The sequence below is a fragment of the Anoplolepis gracilipes genome, chromosome 4 (assembly GCF_047496725.1).
Source record: "Anoplolepis gracilipes chromosome 4, ASM4749672v1, whole genome shotgun sequence".
Lineage (NCBI taxonomy): Eukaryota > Metazoa > Arthropoda > Insecta > Hymenoptera > Formicidae > Anoplolepis > Anoplolepis gracilipes.
This window is the reverse complement of record NC_132973.1, coordinates 12354458-12371645: the sequence shown is the minus strand read 5'-3', so window position 1 is coordinate 12371645 and position 17188 is coordinate 12354458. Positions and strand designations below refer to the sequence as shown.

At 31.9% G+C, this 17188-nt stretch overlaps 1 protein-coding gene across 2 annotated transcripts in view; it reads left to right on the top strand.

Annotated features, from left to right (window-relative positions):
• LOC140665392 (uncharacterized) overlaps positions 1 to 9206 on the top strand; it is a 98715-nt gene extending 89509 nt beyond the window's left edge. For both annotated transcript variants that reach the window (XM_072891480.1, XM_072891479.1), the window contains one exon: positions 4550 to 9206. In XM_072891480.1, coding sequence (XP_072747581.1) covers positions 4550 to 4571 — 22 coding nt within the window. In that variant the 3' untranslated portion in view covers positions 4572 to 9206. The remainder of the gene's footprint in view (positions 1 to 4549) is intronic.
• Positions 9207 to 17188: the final 7982 nt, after the last annotated feature.

Below are 17188 nucleotides of genomic sequence, written 5' to 3'. Positions count from 1 at the left end.
ACTAATTATTTGCGCAATTGACATGATAGTCTCATATTTGTGAACAAAAGAGGCATTTCGTTATTCTAATCTTAGCGAAGTTCTCAGATTATTTTAGTGAATACAGAAATGTAATTTAATTCGAAATTTGAACTTTTTACATTCTTTATCATATACATCGTATTGCTTGATAACATATACACAATTAATAAATTAGTACGTTTCTACAACTTTGTCATTATTGCAGTTATAAATTCTTACAATCTGAACTTTATTAATATGCGATGTAACTGCGATATCAACATTTGTATCACACATACATCTAAACAATTTTTTTTAAACTTTTTCTCTCTTTATTGTAAATATGTTAATATGTGAATTAGATGTCAAATTAATTACAGTTAAATATCTCATATATAAACTTGACAGAGAGAGAATTTTTAAATATTTTATTCGGAAAATTTACATAAAAAATGAAATAAATGTAATTAAATTGTAAAACTGCAACTTTAATATAAAATTAATAACAATACAAAAAATTCTAATAAAAAAGAATGCGTAAGTGTGAAAAGACGAGCATTTATTCGCCAATATTTCATTGGAATGAACTGGAGTTAACGTTGGAAGTAGAGTAGATAGGTATATTATTTCAAGTATCCACAGTGATTTTACGGTTTCTCCCTCCTGCTCACCTACATCCTCGTCAAGGGTAGTAACGCACGGGAAAAGGTGTGAGAATCCGCGAAGCACTTACTGGCAGACGATAAACTTTCATCTCTCTCGTCCCCGCAACCGTCGCGAATGTTTCCACTTTAGCTACGTGCCTGGAAATCCCTTTCTCAGACCTTTTGTTTACGACTTTTCGAGCAGTCACTGTTTGTCTTGGAATCTGCCTAGATCACCCGGAATAAAGACTCTTTATTAATGAAAGTTTTTCTCCTCGAATATGTGAACCGCATGTAAATCTTTTCATTAAGAAATCTGAGAAAAATCCTTTTAACACTCTTTTAATAACCAGTTCATTTCTATAAAAGACACAAACTTAGTGATAGTAGAAAAATATTTTTAATTAAACATTTCATCAATGATTTGAGATTTTTATATCATCCCCGCATTAACTGCCTTATATAATCATTGACAATACAACAAAGAACTTAAAGTGTCAACCTAACTTTACAAAGTGTCTCAAATTTTCTCATTGTTCTATGTCAAATCAAAAGTCTGTCAGAAGATTTCCTTCATATATCACTTGAGAGAAATATATACAACCGCTCGCTAATTCTCGTTTATTAATCTTTAATGTGACCCACCGAATTGATTATTAATGAAAGTTGCGTGGAGACGAAACGTGAATCATCATGTAAGAAGATTGTGCGAGGTGGAATAGCTGTACATCATAATTTTACGAGACACCTCAATTCCGAAGGAGTCTTTTGAAAATAACGAAAACGTGAACTGTACTAATGACTCATCGAAACTTTCTTTTTAGGTTATTACTACATCATTATATTTATTATTCGCTATTATTATCAGTATCGAAAGTCGTTATGTTTAAATATAGATTTTAATTCTACATCTAATAGACTTTTATTATGTAAATTTATATAGTGCATTACATAATAGTATACGTGCGAGTCGCGCAAGATAATCGTATATTAATATTTCTGTCATTGGAAATAGACAAGAGAAATAGACGAATATAGTTACATATATTACAGTTTTTGCGAGAATATATAACGAGTTGCATAATATATTGGCATATATATTTACAATGACGAGACGGTCAGCTGCATTTCGATTGGTCATTGTGCTTCAGAAACTTGTGTAAACAAAAATGCAACGACACTATACTAGCTCTCTTGCATTCGCAATCAGCCGAACACTTGCTCTTAAAGGCACGCATCCACTTAACGCAAGTAGATCTTACACTCGTCATGTCATTAAAGATACATGTACTTAACAAAGTGGCTGGTACTCGGACGAACCTCGTAAAAAAGGACTCCGGTACAGACGGTTAAAGCCCCATGAAAACGAATCGTATACTAGCACAGATTCATGAACCAAAGTGAGAAGAAATCTGCGTATTGCGAAACGACCGGGAACGAGCACGTAACGCACACCTCGTCTCGTTCCTGAGATGAGTATGAGAGTAGAGTAACTGTCGATCGTTAGAGAGGGATCGCTTTACGAGTAGAAATAATATTGCGAGCGATCGTCAGCTGATTAAGTTTATGTAAACATTAATGGATGATTAATTGCAAGTCAGACCATTGCGCGTGCAACAAATAATTCAGTCAGTCTTTCTCATGACATTTTTTCTTCCTCGAGTATATTTTGTCTTTGAAGAAATTTCTCTACATTACTATTATTACTCTCTGTTACCTGATTTAAGATTTTTTTGAAGTTATATGTGTGTTTGCAGTCGCTTTTAACCCTACTTTATACGCATCTGTCTCTCAAGTATTCTTTTTGATTCATGACTAACAAGTTTTATTGACGGCTCTTTAGATACGATTGTGATGTCGACGAACAAAAGAGCCGATTAAAATGCTATCTCTTCCCGAGGACAAGTGGTGTGATGATTAGAAATTACTTTAAAGACAACATATAATCGATGGAGAAAAAAATATCATGAGAAAGACTGACTGAATTATTTGTTGCGCAATCATCTGACATTAGTCACCCATCAACGTTTACACGGACTTAACCAGCTGACAATGTTCAAATTTATTTATTATTTCCACTCTAAGAAAGATCCTTTCAAAGTCGATTCTTTGACATACGATTAGGCTTTTATCACTACTATGCTTTCGAGACATTATGTCTACGGAACGTGTTTTACGATACAACCAGCTTTTAGTACCGGACGATGTTTTGCTTAGTCAAGCTTTTTAGTATCTATCTTACACTATTTTTTGTTTACAAGTTACACGGCCTCGTGTATCTCTCAGATAAGATAAAAGTCTCACTCGAAATATATAACGTGTTAGATTTTTAATTTTATTATCAATGTTGTACATCGCTGATACTGCCGATTCCTTTTTATCTGCAATATTTTGTTTATCTCAATTATTTATTTTTAATTTATTATTTAAATTAGAAAAAATTTAAAGAAAGTATTTTTTATTGTAATATACAATCCTTTGTTTTATTATTACTTCATTATTTTAAAATGTATTTTTTATACACATTAACAATATTTTTTAATTAATTAATATTTACAGTTTGCTTGTTCATGAATATTTTATTTCTACAATTGATTCAGACTTTTGCGACTTTCGAGATTTTTTCAGATAATATTTTTCTGCGTATTTTCTGTGCAACGATATTGAAGATTCTAATATATATAAAAAAAAAAGAAAATTAATTACCTCGGATAACTTATCGTTCAGAAAGCCGCGATCGAGCAACTTTCAGCAAGTAAAATTGGTCTGACAGAGATATCCGATCAAGGCACCAATGTGTCTAGACTTTTGAAAAAGTCTGTCACGATTCTCCCGCGCGATGGGGAGAAAACCGGGTTCGCCGGGTCTGCTGTGGTGGATGCACGTATGAAACTAAGAAAACTAAGTCCGGGTTTCATTTGACTGACTTTACGAGGGAGACATAAAATGGATTTTATTGTCGGCTAGTTCGCCAGTTCTCGAGTTGGTATAACATTGCTTTAGCGAGCATAATATATTCTCCTCTTTTCGCACGTCCTGATCTTGTCTCTTCCTCCTCCTCTATTTTCCTTATCCGTTCTTTTCTTTCCGTCATTTCGTAGTGGATTTCGTTTATGACAAAGGACGTGTACCGTTTGTCCATCTCTCCTCTCGCATTCGTGATTTGATTTAGAGCATCACGGTAAGTTTCCTTACGTCGTATCTCTGAGAAAACTTTTCAAATTAGAAATGTTGCTATTTAATATCCGCCGGATAAGTCAAAATAGCGATCGTTAACTTCTTTTCAGCTTCGTTTCTCAGTCAGCAATGTTCGGTATTTGATAATTCGGTATTTCTTTCACATCAGTGTGCTTCCATCATTTACATCGAACAACTGGTTCAAGTTTCTTTAAGATCGTTTTGATACCAACCGCACATTAAATGCGACACAATGATTATTTCTATATTATATATTTCAAAGAGAAACGGACAATCTCTTTTTTCTCTTTAAGTATCAGGAAACTGTAAGAAAAAATTGTTTGTACCAAATAAGTAAATGTAAAATAACCGATAATTAAAAAATATATATAAATAGATTATAGTTAAACTAAAATTATTACTTATTTAAAGTAATGAAATTTTTGACAGAAAGAAATACATAGAAATTACATATCACATCTCGTCATATTTTTAATAGAATATGAACACGAAATTATACGAATTACTATACGTTTTCTGAATTTCAGAAACTATACATCGCAGAATGATACATAGTATATAAAGCGATTATTATTGTTATAATTATTATTATTATATAAATATATAGATATTACAGCAAGTGAAATATGAAACTTTCATATATACTAATAGATTTTCTAATGCAGGTTTTATGTATTACTATCGAATGTTTTCATTTTTGTTTTTAGATCAATTACTGATGGTCAATGAAGTGTAAATCGAGGAGAAAAACATGTCAAATCCAAAGAAAATCGCGTCGCCTCCGAAATGATAAGATGACTATCGAGACAAGCGGTGGACTTCACAAATTTAATCATTGTTAGGTTATTTCAGACATCTCGAGGCATCAATGTCGCCATGTATATTTGATGAATCGAGCAAATTATAGCCAAGCTTGAGCATTGTTTTTTTGTCATTGAGAAAGCCGATTGGTTTCGAGGGATGTACTCCATGAACGTATAATATATAATTTAAGTTCATGAACGTACTCAGACACGTTTTCCGTCCTTTATTTGTTTTGATCGTCGATCGATTATTGGTGTTGTAGTCGCGATTCTTTAATAGGAATCTCTAATGGCTGAAAAATTTCTTGTTATCTCTCTACGCATGAGTATAAGTTCGATCAAGCAATATCCTAAAGAACGAGAATATCGCGTTATGTCGCTGTCGTGCTTGTGACATTTTTTTTTATTACTAATTCTTGTTTAATGAATTCGTTTCTCGCGTTTTTTTCGCGTGTTTACTTATATTAAATTCAACAAGAATATACTGCGCAAGTAATAAGGAAATAAGATAGCGAACTACCGTTCCATTTGAGCGATTATAAAATTTTTTAGAGCGATTATGTCAAAGCAAATCGCTCTAAAAAATTTATCTGATTTCGAGTAACAGTTTTATTCACAGACTCTTGTCAATGCAATGCAATTGCATATGGAAAACCGGACATCAACATGACGACGACGACGGCACTGGTCGAATTAATCAACGAATTGTGGTGATTTTGACGCTTTTTACTTTATTAATATATCACATATATATTGACTATCACAAATATTGTTTTCGTGTGTTGTTAAATGTTACTAAATGATAGATGAAACGTATAGTTATGTACGTAAATGACGGTAAGGTATTTGCAATTTGGTTAATAATGTAAAGTTTAAGACTCCGTCGAGATGATGGATTTTTATGTAAAATCTCTTCAACGGAGTATTTCTTTAAAATATGTTTCTTGTTTCATGTTCAAGAATTTTTTAAATTTTGTAGTATCGCAAAACGAAGCAATTATGCGACAAGTGTTAACCATAGGACGTCGCGCATTATGCATATTAAAATTCTTTTCGCACCATATTCAGTAATTTATTGGCCATTTATGTTCCTTCAATAATTAAAACTTGCTGTATATATGCAAGTGCATCTGCATAATCACGAAATCGGCGTATGTCAGTCGTGCGATGAAATGCAATAAGATAGCCGCTCAAAAACTGGTCATTCCAGCTTGCAGCAAATTAATATTCAAATAAGAGCATCGGAAAATTCTCTTCGACATGCAGGTTCTCTTTTCTGCTTGTTTTTTTCTCAATGTTATTCTGTATTTCTCTCTATCTCTCTACTTCTTTTTTTTTTTTTTTTGCGTTTCGAATAACAATATGATGTATAGTTTGATTGGATATTACCGTAGATCTTAATGACTTCGTATCATCTTAATGACTTGTTTCAGTAAATGAATTTACGTTTTATACGTGCCGCACTACATCGAATTTATCGCCTTGCTTAATTTTTAAGAGAAATTAATTTATATTTGAATCGCGTTTTTGTAGACACAATGTTTTATTCGAAAATTTATGTTATATGATTAATCTTTCTTCGCGATTCGGATATATATGATTTAAAATGCTATTTCTCTTGGTCGAATTATATACATCTTGTTTAAGATTAGAATTTTTTTATTAGAATCAAAATTCCAATATAGTCGGTAACATTTTTTATTTTATTTTCGCATCTTTATCATACTGGAAGGAAGATATATCATTTTTAGCGCCGTCATTCGAGCATAAAAACATTATTCTGTTTCCATTTTGCAAATCGCAAAAAAAAGAAATTTTTTTCATGAATAGTATAATGGCAGTCTAACTATTGATTTTTAATTGGCCATCGCAAAACATTACGCGAAATACATATGTCGCTTCGAGTCTTTTGTTAAGTGTGAGACACCAGTCACGTCAGATGTTCATACAAAGATAAAATACAGCACGACTTATTATCGAGCGACAAGCCGATATCCTATAATTTTCTTGGTGTGTTTATTACAGAAAATTATATATTCTCAATTTCAAAGCGATTTATTTTGACGCGAATTACATATACGGAAACGTGATTGTAATGCAACATTTTGATTATTTTAAAACGAATCGCAAGAGACTCGAATTAGATAGGATCTGTTTTTTATTCGATGAACCATGAGCATACGTGAGAAGAATTATCACAAACAAACTGTAATTACTTTTTTGTTTTTACTCGTTTTTTTTGTGTTAATATTTTTTTATGCTCAGATATTCATTTGTAATTGTTCATATTCGTTCAGTCTGGATTTATTATATTCGATATTCGTCATAGTATACTTTGAAATTGTGAAACACCAACAGTAGTCGCCGTAAACGAAATATGTTGTACAAGTCGCGTGCGTTACGTTCGTATATGCAGCATGCGTGTGCAATATGTTTGTCACATTGGCACATGCATTTGTATGCATACATACGCTCGTCTCTGCTAAGTATGTCCGAATAGATGTCTGTACGCGTTTTACAAAACGTCATGCACGTCATCCGTGAAATTATCTGGCCCAAGACATGTAACATTCATCTTCTGCCAAACAAGAACATTGCAGAGATCTTGAGAAATCTTGAAATCAGATAACTATCTATATATACTTTTTCGATAGTCTTAATTATTATAAAGAAATAGAGAGAGAGAGAGAGAGAGGGAGGAGAGAGAGAGAGAGAGAGAGAGAGAGAGAGAGAGAGAGAGAGAGAGAGAAACTAAAAAAAATAGATTTTGGTTTGATTTTGTTAGTATTATTTTTACAGAGAGTCCTAAATAATTACAATTAGGTCGTTGAACTGCGAATTAAAATCATCTTGTTAATGATATAGTTTTTATTTTAAAACTCGGCGATTTTTTTCCGTTTGTGAAGCATTTGAATTCTATTAAAAGAAAGATTTTTTAAAATATTTAATCAATAATTAATTAATCAAAACTTTATCTAATAAAATGTACTTTATCGTGATGTATCACGTGTCTTGTATTTTGGATATTAATGCACGTTTTGCTGGGGGAATTCTTATATTTATCGGTTGTTTAATATACTTTTAATAAGGTACACGATTTTAGAGATTCAATAATTTCAGAAATATTAGGTGCTACGCGAATTGCTCAGAGCAAGTTTGCTCGTAATCTTGCAAATTTTACGTATTGCCGCCATATTTTTTTAAAGAAAACAACTCTTAATTATAATATAATCAATATCCTATAGATGTATTTTTTAGACATATGCATCTCTTCTGTGTAGCTAAGAATATATTTGCGTCATGTGTGTCTAAATGCGCGCATTTAAGCGAATAATAAAGTATAATATTAGATTATTGGTGTCAGCGATAGCGATTAATTCAGTCTTTATATATGTACACATACACGCCTGCGCGCGTGTGCATATACACTCATACACATTTATTCGTGATATCTATCTTTTACATAAGTATACTTGAGAGATAATTCGCGATTAATTTTCTGTGAAGCCAGCTCTCTAAAAAAAAAAAAAATAATTGTTGATTATGATTTTTTTCTTTTTTTTTTTCTTTTAAAAATCATTTATTTCGCGCAGCTGAAACTATCGATAGAAGAATCGATGGAAAATAATATTTAATATTTGACGTATATAATAGCTAATAGAGATATCTATTGTATAAGGAGAATCGTTCTTCTTTATCTCGTTATAATGTGCCTTTTTTGCAAAAGGAAGAAAAAATCACATAATAGTGAAATATATGAAACTATTTGTTAATTGATCGAGAAAAGATTTTTTTTTTTAATATTAGTTTATACTTGATAAGTTTTCGTGAGTTTCTTTGGAAAACACATTGTGACGGACATCTTTCTTTAGTAACCGTAAATATCATATATATGTGTTGAAATATTTTATCGAATAATTTATCTAAAAGTAATTTGTCTATTCGCCGATTGCGTGTATGTGTGACTGCAAAATTATTCTCGCACGAATAATGTTTATTTAATGTATTCAGGATCTAATGATAATTGAACATATGTCATGCGACTTGCGTTGGCTTATTTAAAAACAAAGGTAAGCAAAGTACAATAATATCTTAGTATAAAGCATTGATTTGCGTATAAAATCGCAAAATTGCAATCGATTTTTTATTTTTGTAGTTTATATCAAATAATGAATATCAAACATTGAGATATGAAAAAACAGGAAATTTTAATGATAATATTGTGTGTTTATCTTGTTTAATGTAATCAGATAGGAGAAGGAGAGAGATCCTAATGCACTTAATGCAACCTCTATTCGTTTTAATAAATTTGGTTGTTAATTATTTATTCAATAATTTGTGGAGAAAAACATTGCGTGTCAGGAGTAAATGCAGTAGTGTAATGATTGTAAGATGAGAAAGAAAGATGATTATGATCATGTAAGCAAAAGAATCAGCTTTGCTAAAGTAAGAAGGTGAAGAATGGAGTATGCGCATATTATTGTTTATAAATTCGGTGTATTTGACATATTTTTAAGTGTGTTACGCTATGCATATATAAATAAAATAATATTGCTAAACAGTGACGCCTGAAACCAAATTCCTTTTCTAGAACGCTTACATTTTCATTAATATCGGAATTTATAAACATCGTCCCATGTTTTACTAAAAAATATTAAATATTCTATATATTTTCAGCTTTTATTTGAATATTCATATTCGTCAGATCAGCAGAAAAATGTTAAATCATTGATAAGCACATCTCGGCGAATTGAGGTAAGTGTGGCATATTATTTTGTAAGTTTGATTTTTTCGTGTATCATTTCTCCAAAGAAAAAGTAGATTGTCCAATTGAGACTATCAGAAACTCAATCAAGAATAATTAAATCGCAAATGTCAGAATCTATTTCATGCGAACACCGTAATAACTTTAGCCGTACGACGACGATTTCTACCGTTCGAGAAAATAATGGCACAGCTTTCAGTTTCGAGCGAAATCGTTTTACCGTTTTCCAGGAATAAAAAACTCGTATGCAAGTTTTCTATAAAATGCTGAACGCTCTTACTGATTGTACACTTTAAATAATTGTAGTAATTTATACACGTAATTGTTTTATTGCTTTATTAACGTCTTGGACTGTCTTATTGCGCGACGCTTTCTTTTTTCTCTTTTTTTTTTTATAAATTACTTCGATGCTGCCATGGTTTTCACTTCTTTGTCGGTCAACGTCGCGATGGTTTCCGGCTTAAGACTCCTGCAGACTATTGCTTATATGGTATGTCTGTATTGAGATCGTCCCCATGATATTATGTATTACGTATCACTTTCCAATCCACATCGTACGAACGTGATTATACTGACAGCTCAATCGTATGTTTTACTCCGATGCCGTTACCATCTTCAGCGTTCATAATTTTTTCCTAAAAAGTCTGTGTATTAAGACGTCCTAAGCCAATGTACGTGTGAAAACAAGACAGAACGAGAAGAGTATCTTTAAGTACTCTGTAACGGGAAAAACAAGGCTAACTTGTCTGGTGACTTGGATATTAACGTTAATAGAAAACAAATAAACGTTATTTTTTTCCCAGATAATACTTTTTTATGGACATAAATGATATTTATAAACGCATATCTTGGTTCGCGCCGAACGTATTTAAGTAAAAAATGCGTGATCGCAATGTCGTAAAATTGATTTATCATTTTTTATTAACTGAATTATATAATTTACAGTAATAATGTCATATAGCAGAAGTGTCAGAATAAAACGTAATCTTATAGGACCACGTGTGTGAATGTGAACAATTATATAAACATATAATTGTATGTAAACGCAGTCTGCAGCACCAGTTTTTATGCCACAATTTATTTTTGGCTGGGAGGCAAGCAAAAGTCACAAATTTGAGAACTGTGTTCACATAACCATTTCAACCTTTTTTCTTCGTTTCTGTAAGATCACACTCGCTATTATGGCGCATTTTGGCCAAGTATAATAGAATACCCGATGCACGCGAGCAATCTTTTCAATCGCTACTCACGAAATAGCGGAGTATTTCTCACAACAATTTTCGTGTTCATCTTGAGTATGAAAAAAAGTTTTTAATAAATACGCATATCGTGCGTGCTAGAAATTGCTCGGACATAAAAGTTGAAGTAAAAATAAAGAAGAAATAACACATTATTTACTGTGTTAAAAATTTGACCGTAATCTGCCATCATTGATGAAAGGTGCCAAAGTAATATGTAGTGATTTCGAAAGGAAAACATGCTTACTAATCCATAACACATTTTTATAGCTTCTCTTTTAGAAAAACACAATAGACAATTATAATATTGAAGGCTTCTATATATAAAATCTACATAAAATATCACTTTCACATGAATATTTTAATGTTGAATCTACGAATACATTATATCATTTATATAGAATCCGTACTGCAAATTTACAAGATATCAATAATGTGTTAAATTATCCGTATAATCAATAAAATTTATTTACACTTTGCATATATCATTATCAAGTTAATTTGCGTGTAAAATAAGCATTAGCTGCGTTTATTTCAAAATTAGTTTCGAAGATAATGTCCCGTTTAACTTACACATTATATATAATGTTCGCGTATAGAGAGTGTAACCTTTTATTACTAACACATGTTTACATTATTCTCATTATTATAGAGATTTATCATAATATAACTGAGATAAATCAGCTGAATGTTACTCATTGTAATATTTGACAGTTTTTGCTCATTTTAAAATTACTACCTGTATATTCATTTTCTTCACCAAGGTCACCAACTTATCTCCGTCTCTACGTACAGTCTTCCAAGATCTATCTCTCGTCTGTCGGATATATTTTTACCAACATAGTTTGGTAAATATCAATAGAAATATTTAATATAGAAATATCGTAAAATTTACTTATATAATATTTTTTTAAGTATAAAAACCAAATAATTATAAAAAAAATAAACTCAAAGAATAATTATTTTGTTTTTGACATTTAATTTCTAAAATACAAATTTCAAAAAAATTCATGATAAAACTTTTATATTGCATCATTATCTTGTATGTCAATGCGTCAAGTACTAAATATGTGTATTTAAAAAATGCAACTTTATTATTTTTGCGATGAATTTAGTCAATCGGAGACAACCGGAATGCGGGATAAAATGAAATCTTGTTCATCGATGGTCGTCTTGGTAAGACCTGTGTCCGATCGCGTCACGGCGTGTTGGGATCGTACGCAAACCGGGCGCAACAACCGGCGGCGGTTCGTGATGTGACGGCAGGAAAGAAAAAGAAACGAGAGAAAAGGAAACTTGTCGGACATCGTCCGTGCGAACATTCGTCGACTGAGAAACTGGATTCTCCGCTGCGAGACAATCCCGTTCTCGAACGCTGTGCACGGCAAAGTAATGCAATATCACCGACAGACACGTCTCTTGTCATAGACTGTACGCGTTTGGGCAACACATTGTAATTACAATTTGTCCGATTACTATGCGTAGAGCGGTCTCGGATGGACGACGTGCATCGTACCTAACGTCTCGCTGTCCTTCCTGACATTCGAGTTCCTTTCTCTCTTCATCCGCACTCTCTTCATTCTCTTCTCGCACCTTTCGCGAGAGAGACGCAGAAGATTGGAGAGCAAAATACGCACGTACACAGAAAAGGTACGTATATTATCTCGCGATTTTTGCCGCCGCATCGATCGTGTACTATGTATTTCCATGTATAAATATAAAATAAAATTTCCATCTTATTTATAGTTTCATCGTTTGATTTTCGTTACAGCACAATCTGGCAATTTTTCAAAACGACTAATTACATTTCAGTATAACTTTTATTATTATGTGAACCTCGAAAAATTTAGTTGAAAGAATTCGATACACCTTACCTTTTAAAAGGCTATCTTACACATAGTCAGATTTATATTAACAATCAAAATAGCGAAGGACAAAGATAATATAACTTACATCATGCGTTTCTCATTTTCGCGAAATTTTCTAAATAGCGCACGTACTTTCTAATTATCTCTACAATTACTACGCATGTACATATATCATATCACGTATAATATGTGGACAAAGGAATTAATTACATTAGTTTTGAGATCTGTCTCTAGCTTCCACGTTGCGTACAGTACAAATCACTTTTTTATTAACACCTTATGTTAATAACTAAATACGCTTTTTTTCTTGTTTTGTATGTAAGCTCAGAAAATATGATCTGCACAACACATTACATTATTTACACTATATAAAATAATACATATAAATATAAAAAATATAATATATAATAATATATAATATATAATATAATTGTAATATATAATACATATAAAATATCATTTTACATGAATCGCTCTCAGTAGTCTTGATACAATATTTTTAGATTGTCTATCTAATATAATTTCTATTATTAGAAAAAAGATATTATGCTAATGCAAAGGATGGAATACCCTTTGACGTATACGTTTGATTTATGAATGTACAATAATACTATTGTTACTTTCTTACCATCAACAATAACCGAAAGATTGATAATTATTTTAAAATTGTACTATGAGATTTAGTTATTCGGGTGATTAATTATTCACAGGCTTGTTTAAATTAAACTGTACAAAATGACATTTGCGTGATGAGTTTTAATTAAACCCAGTTATAATAAATTGAATTTGTGTGCGGATATGTAATACATGCTACATTACACAAAATTGCTGTTAGTATTTAAAGTACTGACTGAAATAAAAATAATAATAGTTATAATTAAATTATTAAAAGATTATTTACAACAAGGAACGCTTACTCCCTGTTCATTATTTATTTCATTATGTCTTGTTTGCTTTAAAGTGCGGATATTTGCATCCTGATCTTTTCGAAGTAGAACGTTATAGAATGCTCTTTGGTGACGAAATATATATACACAATTTGTTTATATATTTCTTTAATACATTTTTTATATAATTTTGTCTGAAAGCTTTTTTTGCAATATTTGATTCAAGCTGGAATATTATCATTTATCCTCCAACTGAGATCATGTTATTTTTCGAATTGAAGAATGGTTCTTTCCATTCCTTCCATTTGTTATCTTGTATATAGATGCAAAACGTCCATGTTTCGTTTCTAATTTACTGTTTCTGAGCCCGGGGGGGGGGGGGCAGGGGGGAAGGGGGGTAGAAGATGCAAGCATGATGAACGATTTGTTAAAAAGTTTGTTTATTCTTTAAATATAAATATAATCAATCAATTTATTTGGAATGTGTACACATTGAAAAGAAATAAAAAATTATATCGAAAAGATCGATGAATCCAAATTCATTTTCCTCAGAGTCGATGTCAGAAAGGAGGTACAGTGTTTATAGGTGCCGGTGGAGATCAGTCGAAGATCATAAATCTCGAATGGTAGATACGTAATGAGTAGCAGTTCGTACGCCTGCAGGGTGGGCTGAAAAAACCGGTTTTACCTAATAACAGGCTACCTACTTTGCAGCCAAACTCAAAAGATTTTAACATGACTTTTCTGTTTCAACAATGACGCTATAACAGAATTTTGTGATTTATTCTCGCAATAAACGATTTAACCACTTTACCACTAGTCTTGTTACACATGAATCAATTAAATTGCGTACATTTAAAGTCTTAGCTATAACAAAACAGTCCACGAGAATGCTAGTTAATTAAAATAAATATATGTTCTCATAAAAATACGCATTTAAAATTTATGAGTAAACGATTAATGTTAAAATGTGTTTATTTATTTCTTAGTCTATAGCACAGCCATCCATATAACACTGCTAATTAATTAAAGTCCGAAATACATTTTTATAAAAATGTATATTTATAAAATGCTTGAATAAATAATTCTTTTGTAAAAAAAATAATTTTTTAAATTTTATCTTATTTTAACTGTTATTGCGTAATTCTAAAGAAAGTATAATTAAAATAAAAATGTTTGTTTCTGTTTCTTCGTGAATACAAAAATTATCGTAGATTATCAACGGCAAAAATAACATAAAATAACAAAAAATAAAACATGAATTATCAACACATGTAAGCGATTTTTTTCATAACATATAGTTTATCATTCTGTCGTTACGCTGCATTATTTTATTCTATTTGTACAAATCTGTTATTCATACATATTTTTTAATGGAAACTCTTGATTATACGTCTAATAGAAATTCCGAATTGTTAATTTTTCTCATATTTGATTCATATTTATATTTTATTATACGCAACATATCGTGTTATCTTCATCGATTAAGTCAAAGAAAATTAACAAGAAGAAATAAAGTAAAACAAATTAATCTTGTCATCATACGCTCACACTTTCTAAATTTATCGTTGTTAATATTCAAATCGACAAAATTATAATCGGTTTATCAAATGTTATTACAAAGAAATTACATCAGAGCGCACTCTCTGTGTTATTTTAAGCACCGACAAGGTGTATCTCGTCGGTGTTTAAACTTCTCGCTCAACATGAGTAGGTGCTCTTTAAGCAGTCGATATACGTATGTCCAGAAGATGCAACAGTAATAATGTCGATAATACAGTTTTATAAATAATTTATTGCAGAAAATGTATTTGCTGTAGCTTTTATTGAATAAATATTTTATTTATTAAGTGAGACCGAGACTAATTGGCAAGCGTTATGTTTATTAAAAACTTCTGACAGTAGCAGGCTTTTTAATATAATTATATATAAATCTATGTACTTTTAAAAGAATATAAACAACACGGTATAATTGTTATTTTATTAATTTATATAGTTTATATATAGTAATATATAAGATAATTAAATAAGAAATAATAATATTGTATCAATATATGCAATGAGAAAATATATCAAATATCGGTAGTCAGAGTCTAGTCTCTTTCAAGTTCCGAAAAAGTTTTGAAAGTCCAGTCAGGAAAAATATTTATCATTCACAAAACGCGGTCGGCACATGAACAAAGGAGTACAATATCTGCATTTTATGCAACAGTTTCCGCCGGTTAGTGGACATTTCCGTTTATCGACACCATTGGACAAAGCGCGAATGGTTTTGGTCACTGTGCTCCAGGATCGGTGCGTATATTTAAACCAGCACAACCACTCATCCATGCTCGTCTTGGATACTCGATCATCCTTCGGAGGGTTGTTTCTACCCTTGTTTTCCTTCCGAGACGAGACTTTGTGAGAGGTAGAGAAAACTCGAAGGACCCGATAGGAGCCTACGACGAAGATACGTGGTAGTCGAGCGTGAAAACGAGTTCACTGGTTATATATTTCTCGGTTCGTCGGGGCGTTAAAGTGTTGAAATTTCATTGAGGGTTTAATGAAGCGCGCCGGATAAGGTCTCTCTTTCTCGCGCGGGCTGTTTGCCCGTAGGGTGGATGGCCCTTGGAGATGCGTAAGCGAATTTACATGCTTCAGGATGGTTCTCATAGTTACTCCGTCTCTCGGAAAACCGGAGCAATGGCTCGAGCTTTTCAGCCAGAATGTCCGCTCGAGTTTAAGAGGGACCCCCTTCTTGTATGCGTTTCATTAGCTTTTTGTCATTAGCATTTTCTCCGAGTAATTAAATTATCCGTCTAATGTAAATATTAATAGTTTTTGAACCTTTTATCTTTCGCATGCGCGGCACGCGGATTTTCGAGCTTAAAAAACAAGGTTTCAGGATTTCTCGAAATCGCGATTTTTGGAATTTTAATTCGTGTCATCTCAAGACTGTTTCCTCATATTTTTTAATTTTCTACTTTTGAATTGTCAAACTTAAAATAAAATTATAAAAAGCTTTTCTTTGAATCGTTTTTCAAATCTATTCGAATCGTGATTCTTGGAATTTTAATTTTAACAATCTTTTATTTAATATCTTGTCTATTTTTCGATAATGCAATTTTTTAATTTTGATGTTTTTCTATTTGAAATTTAAAATTCAAACAAATAAAGACTATAAATATAAAAAAATATTTATAAAGCGTTCGCGAGATATTTAGGTGGATGCAACTTGAATGACCGGAATATGTGGGTCGGCTTCCGTTCTAATTGCCCTTTCGAAAGTTTTTGCATTAAAATTTCACACACGTGTAACTATCCAAAGCTGTTGGCGTAATTATGAGGAATTGTACGCGAGATTGCCTCGAAGGGTGCTAAGTCGAGGAGGCTGCCTCTGCAGGTACTCGCGTCTTCGGGTCGACCAAATGGATCAAAGAAGAACTTTGTTACTCTCTTGTCTTTTATCGATGGATCGTATCGCCCTTGGAGTATATAAATACGTTTTTATCATGACACAGATACAGGTGATCTGTTAGGAATGCGAAATGCAGAAATTCTCTGAGAAGGTTTATTCGAAATTTTGATATTACACTCTGCGCTCTTACGCTCTTACGCTCTTACGCGATCGCATATCGGTATCATGAATTTTTCAAAGGGAAAAGGGCCGAAGGTGAATAAAGGTTGCCAGACATATACCGCATGATTTATTTTTTTTTTATTAAGTTTATTTTATATATCGACAACAACACGTCATACATTAGAAAACAGAAGGTTTCTTGAAGCAAACTCGAATGAAAAGT